This window comes from Staurois parvus, unplaced genomic scaffold (genome assembly GCF_062004578.1).
Source record: "Staurois parvus isolate SC_StPar_1 unplaced genomic scaffold, SC_StPar_1.0 ptg000425l, whole genome shotgun sequence".
In the NCBI taxonomy this organism is placed as follows: Eukaryota; Metazoa; Chordata; class Amphibia; order Anura; family Ranidae; genus Staurois; species Staurois parvus.
Genome location: NW_028318221.1, coordinates 4,952,039 through 4,964,958, shown reverse-complemented (window position 1 = coordinate 4,964,958; position 12,920 = coordinate 4,952,039). Strand labels below are relative to the sequence as shown.

At 42.8% G+C, this 12,920-nt stretch overlaps 1 protein-coding gene across 2 annotated transcripts in view; it reads left to right on the top strand.

Annotated features, from left to right (window-relative positions):
• ZFR2 (zinc finger RNA binding protein 2) overlaps window positions 1-6,235 on the top strand; it is a 137,170-nt gene extending 130,935 nt beyond the window's left edge. For both annotated transcript variants that reach the window (XM_089687463.1, XM_089687464.1), the window contains exon 18: window positions 1,572-6,235. In XM_089687463.1, coding sequence (XP_089543589.1) covers window positions 1,572-1,751 — 180 coding nt within the window. In that variant the 3' untranslated portion in view covers window positions 1,752-6,235. The remainder of the gene's footprint in view (window positions 1-1,571) is intronic.
• The last annotated feature ends 6,685 nt before the right edge of the window (window positions 6,236-12,920 follow it).

The following is a 12,920-nucleotide window of genomic DNA, read 5'->3' as shown; positions in this document are numbered from 1 at the left end:
ACTCTTCTTGCCCCTCAGATGTTTTTCCCTGTGGTCTTTCATGCTAGTCCTGGGCATTCTGGTGTCCACCTTTGCAGCAGTCCCTTATGAGGGTTCTGAAGAGGGAGATCCTGGCAAACTGGGATAAATCTCCCGCTTTCTTGGACAACCAGATATGACCTCTCTCCTCTGGTAGCTTCGATTTCCCTCCCTAAAGTCCTTCCCTTTCACTGCCTTGACTACCATTATCGGCCGAGTTCTATCCTGGCAATCCTCTTTCAATTTCCCTTAGTCACAAGCTCCTTGCTTCGTACCTTCAGCCAAGGGTTCGCCAGGTAGTTCCCTCTGTGTGTTTCTCCATTGTAACCATGGGACCTTAACTTGGTTCTCATGGTCCATTTGAGGGTAGTAGGGTTATTCTTCCACTTGCGTCTTTCTTCTTCTTGATCATCATCACTTCTGTGCCACGGGTGCTCAGGCAGATGGCCTTGTCCTGTAAGTCTTCCCTTTTGGATATGGCGCAGGAATGAGGTTGTTCTGTCTGTCCTCCGCAGATGGTTGCAGATTTCCATATTAATGAGGATATTGTCCTGCCTTCCCCATGGCCATGGCCTTCTCCCCCTAGGATGCTTGCACTACACTTGTGTGTATTGTGTGTTTCCTTCTGGGGGTCGAACTCTCCTGGGTGCTCATGGACAGCCTGGGGTAAGGCTTGGCAGCCTCCTCTGCCACTTGCCTCATTGGATTCCGCAAACGGCTATTCAGGTGTCTGCCCTCAGTCGGGTTCATCCCTTCCCCATTACGGCATATCCTGCTTTGGCAATTGGTACCACTTGGGCCTTCCGATATTGGGCGCATGTATCTCAGATTGCAAGGCTGCTACCTAATCGCCTTTGCATACTTTTGCCAATTTTACAGAGTTGATGTGTCTGCATCTTCTGTTGCTTTTTTTGGTTGCAAAGTTTTGCAGGCGTGCTGTTTAAGGTTCCTTTTTGAGAATAAACAGTGTTTCATGTAGAAATATATTCAAGGAAAAGGCCAAGTAGACAGGATTTGGGGTCTAGAGATAGAGATCATGTAGAAATTTAATCACCTGGGTCCAGTATGTCTGGACCACTGGATAGGCCCACACGAGTTGGAAGAAGGTTCCTGTTTGTTGTATACAGAAGGGGCATATGGGCTTATTGTGAGAAACACAAACTGGAGTCAGGTAAGCCCTGGGTAAAATATACAATTGAATTAGATGGTCTGTGAACTTGGGAAATGTAGAGGGAAATGAGTTAGAAGAAATACTAGACAATGACAAAATGGTCTCTTCTCAAGTCATTTTTAATTATCAAGTCATCTAGTTTTAATTAGGTAAGCCAGCTTAGTCACAGAGGGCATCAGTAATATGTTGTATAAATCTGAAATCAACTTCATTGGGTCCGAGCCCAGGATCACCTCTGTCAAGGCCATAGGGGCATGTGGGAATAGAGATATTTGCATGCACATTCTAAGCCTCGTAGCATGGGGATTTTATTGTAAGTAGAATAAAACTTGTTTCTATTTGAAAACATTACAAATACTAACAAACAAATTGATTTTTTCAGCAAGCACTCAGGATGATATCATTTAGACAGATTCACAAGGTTTTGGATATGGAACCTCTGCGATCTACAAGACAAAGCAGACAGAACAGAAAGCGTCCACGGGACAATAGTGACTCTGGTTTAGGAGCAAGAAAGAAGGACAAGAAAGAAAATGTGGAAAATGTTCAAAAAGCGAATTAGGACTTGTGCATGAACACCACGGTTTTATATTAGAAGCTTGAATAAAACTTAATAGGTGTGTCTGCACTTCTTCATTATAACATTTATTTTCCAAAGTACCAGTACATATACAACACCTTTCTTTCCAGTAGTGTTTACAGTGCAATGCTTGACATACACAAATCTAATGGCATAGTTTTCTGTGTTGGAATGTAATTGGTTGGACGCAATAAGTATTGCTATATTTGTAGCACTCTACATACTCTGTGGGGGAAAAAAAGCTGTTATATATGTATGCATATATGTTGTGCATTAAACACACAGATTGTGAAGTTATGTACACAAGCATTCATCTGTAACACACAATACAAAAAATGTATAAAGATTTTTTTCTTGAAATGTAAACTTTGAGTTGTCAGCTTGTTCAGTTTTTTTTCTTTCTAGTCCGTTAAAGAATACAAGAATTCTTTAACCTTCGGGTTATACTGGCACCTGCGGGAGGATTCTACAGTGGCAAAAAAAAAAAATCATGTAGGCCAGCTCAGGGCAACCCCCCTACTACAAACATCCCTGAGTTTTATGCTAGTTTGCTAGGAGGATGGATGTCTTTTCTTTAGCTATGTTGCGTAAATTACTTATCTATATTCTCATTTGTTTATTGGGGGACACAGCTCAACTTTAGATACTGATTATATCACCACCTGCAAGGGTAGAAAGTTAGGTGCATTAAAAAACAGAGACTGCCTAGGGGGCCCTGCTGGTGGCCAAAACCCCCTCCACAACTGTTGACAACTTGTTTATTTGTTCAACATCCAGACATAAAGCACATAACTTTCCTCTTGGATATCCTAAAGTCCTTTGTTCTTGTTTTTTTTGTTTTTTTTTTGTCTCCAAGCAGGTTGCTGGCTGGGTGACAGGCCATATAATATAGATCTTGGTAGTTTTTTCTAGTTTCAGCCATCTATCAAGCATGTGCAGGTTTAGCTGCAACTGCCCAGTTTCTTAATGGGCATCCTGTGGGGTTCAATCCGTAGGGGGCACATATGACCAGCAAATCTGATGGTCTGTCACAGTGTCCCCCTCATATGCCTGCAGCAGCTTTGCTCCAGCTGGTGGTGATCTGCATCCACCGTGGCAGATGGTTGTAGCTTCTGGTGTATTTGTGCCAAAGGTGTGATGGTTAATGTACCTTCCCATCAGCCCCCCACACACCCTGTCCAGACCCCCCAAGTTTGTCCCCTAGTGCAAATTCTGAGGACGAAAGCCCCCCCGAATCCAGACAAATTTTCCTAAGCATGAAAGTCACACTCCATTTTTCAGAGTAACACCTAGGTACAGGAGGTGGTCTCCATGTGCTACAAGCTAGAGTTTGGCTTCCTACCCTCACCTTGGTTTCTCACCTGCAACCTTCCTTTGTGACCAGACAAATTAGCAGATCTCCATCAAGCCCTTTCAGTTCTTTTAGATCAAGTGTCATTGCCACAATCCTGTGGCAAAACATTTTCAGGGGTTTTACTCCAACCTGTTCCAGGTTCCCAAACCCAAAGCACCCCACCTTGAACCTGAAAGCACCAAACATCTTCATTCAGCACAGTTTCCTGTGATTTGGGGTAGGACCCCTTACCTTGTCAGTTCATGACATCACCTGCTCCTTGGGCATTCACCAAGGTGCTGGTCCCAGTACTAGCACTGTTACACTTTTGCAAGCACCCCATTGTGGCATAATTAGATGACCTGTTTAGAAAACAGTTGACGCAGGCTCTTTTGGATTATGTTACTTTGACTGTCCAGGCATTTACATCACGTCAGATGGCTCAGTGAGTTGTTTGGTGCTACTGGCACAGGCCAGAGTGTTTCTCCCACAGGGGAAACTCTCTTCAGATCTCAGATTTAAGATTTTCATTCCAGGAGTCGTTCGACTTAAAGAGTTTTTTACGCATTCCCATTTACCCAGTTTCAGTCCAGATCTCCACAATTCTACATTCTATCATCTTGAAACAAATCAGTCACTTTCCTGAACAGACCAATTTATTGAGCACCGAGGACCATGTTGTCCCTGGAATAATGGCTCATCAATCTGACTTTTGTATTGAAAAGTTCAGGGAACTTGGTCATCAAGGAGTCTTGACTCCTGATCAACGTTCTGGATCTTCAAAGTAATTTGGTCTTTGCAGCATTGGACTAACCTTCTAGAGGGTCATCCAATCCAGATTTAATTGGCCCACACCACAGCAGTGGCATACATAAACCATCAAAGAGGAACCAGAAGTCTTGCTACATCCAGGTGTACATCCAGGTGTGGACAATTGGCAGGCAGACTTCTTCAGCTGGCAATATCTGGAATCAGGGGAGTGGTCCCTACCTGGAGGTGTTCAAAGATGTGTGGGGGATGCTGGAGGGCGACCTCTTGGTCTTTATGTTTAACAATGAAGTGGACAGGTTTGTCTCCAGGTACAGGGATCCTGTAGCGGAAGCAGTGGGTGCTCTGGTGACTCGATGGGATCCTTACTCGATGATCTATGCCTTTCTTTCCCTAAAACAACTTTCTCGCCTGCTTTGCAGATAGGAGATGGAGAGCAATGTGGTGACTCTCTTTGCTGCAGGTTAACCCATGCAGATATGGACACTCTATGGGCTCTACCAGATCATCCAGGTTCACTGCCTCAAGGTCCGATTTGCCATACTGCTTCATGGTCACTGGAGTTTGTCAGCATGGCTGTTGAAGCCCATTGTTCCAACAGTTGAGTCTGGACCAGTATTTGAGACTCAGCAATTTCAAAGATCAGGTTTTTGACATTTCTCTTTTTCTGAGACCATTGGCCTCCCACTACTTGATTAAGGCCAATGTAGTTCCCCCTGTTTGTTCCCCTGGGATCTTTTTCTGGTTTTCTACGCTCTTCAGAAACCACCATTTGAACCCATTACAGACATTCTTCTCTCTATTCTCACGGACAAGGTGGTAATCCTTTTAGCCATTACCCCTGCAAGTGTTGAGTTCAAAAACATCCTTTTTGCCTTTCACCTCAACCAGGACATCGGTATTCCATCTGTCTGTCCAACTCCAAATTATCAAAAGGAGATCATCATCCAAGCTTATGGTTTCAAGGTTTGGGCTCCAACCTCTTCTATCAAGGCGCACTCTACTAGATCTGTATGTGCTTCTTTGGCTTTTTCACATCAAGAAACTGTTTCCCAGATTTTCAAGGCTGGTACTTGGTCTTGTGTTCACAAATTCATTAAAGAGGAACTACCCTGCATCTGAACACCACAAACCGAAAACGCTATTTAATTAATTTGTAATATTCAAAGCAAACTCCCCCATCCATCCATGTTTCCATGCTTTATTTTGCTGAGAAATCACTTTGAAAAACACCCCCCTAGGATTTCTGGCTGTGGCCATCTTGGGCAGATGATTCAAGTAGCATTTACTTGCTGGAATTCATCTGCCCTTAGCTCAGGCATACAGGCAGAAGTGTGTGCTTAGCTGAGAACCCCCCCCCGAAGACTCTTGGGATGTATAATGTAATTTGCCTAGGCAGGAAACCAGAAAGTAACTGAAGAAAGGCAAAAAATATATATACACTTTCCTATGTATTTACCAATGCTGGCAGCGTAAGGATTCAAAATAATCGATGTGGATTGAGAAAGTGAAGTTCCACTTTAAGTTCTATCATTGCATTGCAGTATCATCTGATGTTAATTTCAGGTGTCAGGTCATTCACCTGGCTCTTTGAGTTGCAGGCAGTAGCAAGTTTATCTGTTGTTTTTCTTAGGCCTGTTAGTTGGACTGTTTTGACATCCTTATGGTGAAAGACATCCTGCAATAGATAAAAAAGAAAATAGAATTTTTGTGCTTACCATTTAGGAACACTGGTCCCACCCCTCTGTGTTTATGATAATACTCTCGGTTCTTTCTCTTTTTTACAAAACCGAGTCATGCTGGTAGTAGAAGGTGTTATCCTGGGCTGCCCTTCAGGATTTTTGTTTGTCAGTAGCCGATTCTTCTGTAGGTGACGGCATAACCTGAAGATGGAAAACTTCCTGTCCAGCTTAACGGACAGTGAGTACAAAAGTCTATTTTTCTTTGTTGAACAATGTTTTGTAATGTGTTTTTTTCAGGCATTAAACCTGCTCCCCATTTCGAAACCAGTGCTTTATATAGTATATATGCATACATTTGGAACTCCTGTATGCAAATCCAGTTATATAATGCCAAATAATATCCATTATACATCCACACACATCTAAATAGAAAAATATACATACATACATATTGTTTGGAAACATGGACTATACATTTTTAACACAGATAAGGTAATGCATAGTGCAAATACCTAGCGTTTTCAATCTATCCAAGCAAATGTTAGTTAACATAAAGGTGTTTACTGTGTATTGTGTAATTTACAGTCTGTTGCTTAATTAGTTTTGTTTTTACAGTGTGCCCTTCATAGTATACTGAATTGTTTTAATTTTTCTTGACTTTATTAAAATGAAATTGCTCAGTACTGTATTTTATTCAAGTATTATACAAAGAACGTCACTCCTATCAGCTTCTAGTAGCAGAGAAATGGGACATTGGAGTTCCATTGAAGAGCACTTTCAGAATATATAGACAAATCTTTACAGGAACTAGCATTGAGAAGATCTAGGATTAAAAATCTGGTGGTTTGGTGCTCATCTTCAGCCTATGTTGTGGTCAAGAGACATCGCTGTGTATGTTTGTGTGCCTTGGAGGTTAAGAATAAAAATTTACTTGTGTCCGTGAAGCAAAACACTTGCGTGAGGGGCCTTTGATGTAGCTTTGTAATGCAAGTGATATTTTTTTTATTAGCTCCAAAACAGAATGTCATCTTCTTTATTGCAATTTTCTCTCTGCCCCACTAGTGAGAGAATAACTCATTTTTTGAGGCTTCTCACACAGGCTGTTTATATTTTCTCAATATCTGTGTTGGGTAATTTTCTAATGAATATACTGTATGGTACTGAGAATTTATTGACACCTTGAGGTCTCATTCACATGTTAAAAATATGTGCATTATGGCTTTAATTTTCATGTATTATGCATTCCTACATTAGTAGCCAAACGCACTGAAAAGCTCATTGCAAATGTGGAACCTTGAACATCTTGCTTGGCTTACTACCAAAATGGTATAAGATAAAGAAAGTTTAAAATACAGGGGGGAATTCAATAAAGCCGCTGCGCCACTTGTTGGCATTAATCTCTCGTTTTTGTATTGCACCAAATTTAATAAGCATTTTCAATACTTTTGGTTCTGACAGAAACTCCTACACTATATTCAGATGGTTCAAAAGTGCGCCACTTTTACATTATTTTGCATTGAATGTGCCAAATGTCACAAGCAAATGATCAACTGGATCAACTGTGGGTATAGGATTATAACTTTTTTTTTTTCTATGGTTGAATTGGATGGACGTTTGTCTTTTTTCAGCCAGGCTAACTATGTAACTATGTAAATGTAAAATGGAGCTAATTAAGACCAAATCTTATTTGGCCTACAGAGAGAAAAACTGGCTAAGACAGATTTTGGTAAAGTGTCTCTCCTGCATTCTGAAAGTGGCGCATGAGCTAAATTAAAGCACAAGTTCTAGACAGGTTCATGAATTTGGCACATTCTGCACCACTTGTAGAATGCATGAGAGACACTTTCCCAAAATCTGTCTGCACCAGTCTTTATGAATTCTTAGGGAATGTGGTTTGCTTCACTATATCGATTGCATGTCAAAGTCATTTAAAAGCACTTTTTCTACCCCTCCCTTTAAGGGCATATGCAAATGGGTGTAAAAAATATTTATTTATGCTGGATCTTGCTGCCAGAAGGTAGCAGCAAGATCTTGTGTGAAATGTTGTCTGTACACATGTAAACATTTCTGTATTGTTCACAAGTGTACTGCACAAATGTGTTCTATTGGTTTCTAGGATGCTAGGCTGCTCACACTATCTGCGTTCTAGCAATGAAGGATGCTAGGCACTAATCCTGCATCCAAGCAGGGCTAGTGCTCCTTGTATATTTTGCACTATAGGCCCTCCTTGTGTCATTCAGTTCAGGATAAGGACTTGGAGTCTACTGTTCTCAGTTGCAGTTCCCCATCAGATCCCCTCTAAAGGCCAGTGGGAGGAGTTGTTTCTACCTATGTATAATTTGTTCCAGTTGATTTTTCCATCAGGTCCGCATTCAGGATGAGGGTGTGGAATCTGCTGTTCTCAGTTGTGATTCCCCATCAGGTTCAATCTGATGACTGGGTAGTGAAGTTGTTTGACTGTGTATATTGTTAATGATCAAGCCAGAAGCTGGCAGCAAGATCTTGTGTAAAATGTTGTCCATACCCTGTATGCATGTAAACATTTCTGTTATATTTCCCCTTTGTATTTATTACAATATAGGCCATTCTTGCACCAGTCAGTTCAGGATGAGGGGGTGGAGTCTGATTCTAAGTTGTTCCCATAAGGTCGACTCTGACAACTGCTGAGTGGAACTGTTTCTGCCTGGTGTATAACTCTCCCTGTGTCTGCGTGGGTTTCCTTCCACACTCCAAAGACATTCTGGTTGGTTATTCAGATCTTGTGTAAATTAGCCCTAGTGTGTGCATTTCTGAATGTGAGATAGGAACCTTAGATTGTAAGCTCCTTGAGGGCAGGGACTGATGTAAATATATATATAAATAAATATAATTTGTGGCAACTTGCTTCTCATTAGGCCAGCATTCAAAGAGGGGGGAATAAAGTCTACTGTTCTCTGTTGCGATTCCCGATCAGGTCCACTCTGACAAAAAAAGTGGGAGCAGCCATTTCTGCCTATATATATATAATATGATTGGCCGGGGCCCATCAAATTTTAAACAGGCAGAAAGGGCTCCTCCCACTGCTTGTCAGAGTGGACCTGATGGGAAATGGCAACACCCCAAAATATACTAGCTTTGACCTCCACGTCTTTTCAGGCATTGTGAAAATATCAGCAACATAACATTGAGAACAGTAGAATCCATCCTCCTTGTCCTGTTTGCAGACCTTTTTACAAGAACAGCCCATTGCATTGTAATATACACAAGGAGGCTTAACTCTGCCCACACAAATTGCCTGACAAAATGGCCCAAGCTGAGCTAACATGTATTTAACAATGGCGTGTAATCAGCTGGCTACACGGTGTTGGTATTTACATGCTGGCCCTGAGCAGCAGTGGCCGATAAAGTACATTTGCGCTGTATGCAATGTTTACATACTTGCAACAGAAATGATGCCATTATGTTCTGGAATGCATGTTTTGGGCATTATTTACAACTTTAAAACTGCTCTAAACTACCGATTTATATTTCAGAATGTGTATAGGCACATTGGCTTTTTTATAGCTGTTTTCAGAAGCATAAACAAAATATCTGAAAGCTGAGGTTTTTTTTTTTTTCTACACCCATGTACACAAGCACTAACAACCTATAAAAGAGTAATCTGATACTAAACCTTTGTTTTGTCCCCCCCCCCATCCCCTTCAAAATAACAAACTTGTTTATACTTACCTGCTTTGTGCAATGGTTTTGCACAGAGCATCCCTGCTCCTCCTCTTCTCGGGTCCCCGGCTGGCACTCCTGGCTCGTCCCCCCCGCTTGCTGTGGGGGAACCTGTGTGTGCTCGCTCCCGAGTCAGCCCTGTGTGTCCATAAGAGACACAGAACGGCTTGGCCCCGCTCCTGTTCCCACCTCACTGGCTGTGATTGACAGCAGCAGGAGCCAATGGCTCTAACCAATGAGGGGGGAGAGCTTCAGCTCTTGTGCACATTGTTTGTTGGTTCAAGATCAGCCTCAGGTAAGAATAAATGGGGGCTGGGGGGTAAGCTTCATGTAGGTTTTTTTTTTCTTTAACCTTCATGCATAGAATGCATGAAGGTAAAAAACCTTCTGCCTCTATAACCACTTGGAAGTTCAGACAAGTATTTTGGAACTAATTAAGACCAACTCTCTTTTGGCGTACAGAGAAGAACTAGTTCAGACAGTTTGTAACATTTTAATAAAATCCACCTTTAATAGAAACCATTTCACAGCCATACAAATCCATCTAAGAGTTTGTAATAAAGAATTGCCACAAGATGAAGTCATTCACATATCTTCACAATAGAGCCACCTTCTAATTTTTATGATTTCGAAAACAAAATGTAAACAAAGTGTTCAGCTGAATAAAGTGCTGTAGACATCCAGGAATCAAAGTCAATGCTGACAACAAATGATCAGCCATCCATAAACTATGCACATAGCACAGTACATTTGTTCCTATACAGTGCCCTCATAAAGTATTCAGATCCCCTTATTTATTTATTTATTTATCGAGTTTATATAGCGCCAAAGGGTTTGCTCAGCGCTGTACAATAGAGGGGGGGACAATACATGAAACAGTACAGTAACATCAAACAGCACATAAGGGGTAAGAGGGCCCTACTCTTTCAAGCTTACAATCTAGGAGGGATCCCCTTTTCTTTTTTCAGCTATTTCAGGTACTTATATAGCACCGTCAATTTACACGGTTCTTTACATATATATTATACTTTCACATCAGTCCCTAACCGTCAAGGGGCGTACAATCTGAGGTACCTAACTTACATTCATACATACAGTGAAGGAAATAAGTACCGTATTTTTCGCTCCATAAGACGCACTTTTTTCCCCCCCAAAAAGGGGGGAAAATGTCAGTGCGTCTTATGGAGCGAATATAAAGCGGCCGGTCTGGTATTTCCGCTGCCACCATGTCAGAATACCGGGCTGGCCACTCAGCTGTTCTCTCCTGCAGGGCCTTACCTGTTCCTCGCTCCAGCGCTGCACAGTCTTCCCGCGCTGGCTTCTGTGACAGCCGGGTGCCCACTGCGCATGTGCTGCGCTTTGTGAATGATCCGGTGTCTTCTGGGACACATGACAGGTCCAAGAAGGCGCCGGGCCATTCACAAAGCGCAGTGCTTCTCGCGCATGCGCAGTGGGCACCTGGCTGTCACAGAAGCCGGCCCGGGAAGAAGAGGGAAGGACAGCTCTGCGGAAGTGGGAGCGGGTACCTGTCAAATTCAGGTACCCGCTCCACCTCCCTCCCCAAAGGTCAGCAGTCTCTGGTCATTCCCTGCACTGTCTGCAGTCTCTGGTCATTCCCTGCACTGTCTGCAGTCTCTGGTCATTCCCTGCACTGTCTGCAGTCTCTGGTCATCCCCTGTACTGTGTCTGCAGTCTCTGGTCATCTCCTGTACTGTGTCCGCAGTCTCTGGTCATCCCCTGTACTGTGTCCGCAGTCTCTGGTCATCTCCTGTACTGTGTCCGCAGTCTCTGGTCATCCCTGTACTGTGTCCGCAGTCTCTGGTCATCTCCTGTACTGTGTCCTCAGTCTCTGGTCATCTCCTGTACTATGTCCGCAGTCTCTGGTCATCTTCTGTACTGTGTCCGCAGTCTCTGGTCATCTCCTGTACTGTGTCCGCAGTCTCTGGTCATCTCCTGTACTGTGTCTGCAGTCTCTGGTCATCTCCTGTACTATGTCTGCAGTCCATTGGTTCAGAATATTTTTTTTTCTTGTTTTTCGCCTCTAAAACCTAGGTGCGTCTTATGGTCAGGTGCGTCTTATGGAGCGAAAAATACGGTATTTGATCCCCAGATGATTTTGAATGTTTGCCCACTCACAAAGAAATTATCAGTCTAAAAATCAAATGGTAGGTGTATTGTAACACAGAGACAGAATAGCAACAAACAATTCAAAAGAAATGCATGTCTAACAAATTATGCACTGATTTGCATGTTCATGGGGGAATTAAGTATTTGATCCCCTATCATTCAGCAGGATTTCTGGCTACCAGGTGTCTTTCATACAGGTAACAAGCTGAGATTAGAAGCAGTCTCTTAAAGGAAGTGCTGCTAATCTCATTTTGTTACCTGTATAAAAGACACCTGTCCACAGGAGCAATCAAACAATCAGATTCCAAACTCTCCACCATGACAAAGACCAAAGAGCTGTCCAAGGATGTCAGGGACAAGATTGTAGACCTACACAAGGCAGGACTGGGCTACACACCTTCTCGCCAAGCAGCTTGGTGAGAAGGTGACAACAGTTGGTGCAATCATACACAAATGGAAGAAACACAAAACAACTGTCAGTCTCCCTAGATGTGGTGCACCATGCAAGATCTCACCTTGTGGAGTGTCAATGATCATGAGAACAGTGATGAATCATCCCAGAACTACAGGTGAGGATCTTGTCAATGATCTCCAAGCAGCTGGGACCACAGTCACCAAGAAAACAATTGGTAACACACTACGCCGACAAGGATTGAAATCCTGCAGTGCCCGCAAGATTCCTCTGCTCAAGAAAGCACATGCCCAGGCCCGTCTGAAGTTTGCCACTGAACATCTGAATGATGCAGAGGAGGACTGGTTGAAAGTGTTGTGGTTAGATGATACCACAATTGAGCTCTTTGGCATCAACTCAACTCGTGTTTGGAGGAAGAGGAATGCTGCCTATGACCCCAAGAACACCATCCCAACTGTCAAACATGGTAGTGGAAACATTCTGCTTTGGGGGTGTTTTTCTACTGAGGAGACAACACAACTGCACCGCATCAAAGGGACGATGGATGGGGCAATGTAACGTCAAATCTTGGGTGAGAATCTTTTTCCCTCAGCAAGGGCATTGAAAATGGGTCGTGGTTGGGTGTTCCAGCATGACAATGACCCAAAACACACAGCCAAGGCAACAAAGGAGTGGCTCAAGAAGAAGCACATTAAGGCCCTGGAGTGGCCTAGCCAGTCTCCAGACCGTAATCCAATTGAAAATCTCTAGAGGAAGCTGAAAGCTGTCAGCCACCAAACCTTAATGACTTGGAGAGGATCTGCCAAGAGGAGTGGACCAAAATCCCTCCTGAGATGTGTGCAAACCTGGTGCCCAACTACAGGAAACGTCTGACCTCTGTCATTGCCAACAAGGGATTTGCCACCAAGTACTAAGTCATGTTTTGTGAAGGGGATCAAATACTTATTTCCCTCATGAACATGTAAATCATTGCATAATTTGTTAGACGTACATTTCTTTAGAATTTTTTTGTTGCTATTCTGTCTGTGTTGCAATACACCTAACATTTGATTTTTAGACTGATCATTTCTTTGTGAGTGGGCAGACATTCAAAATCAGCAGGGGATAAAATACTTATTTCCTTCACTGTA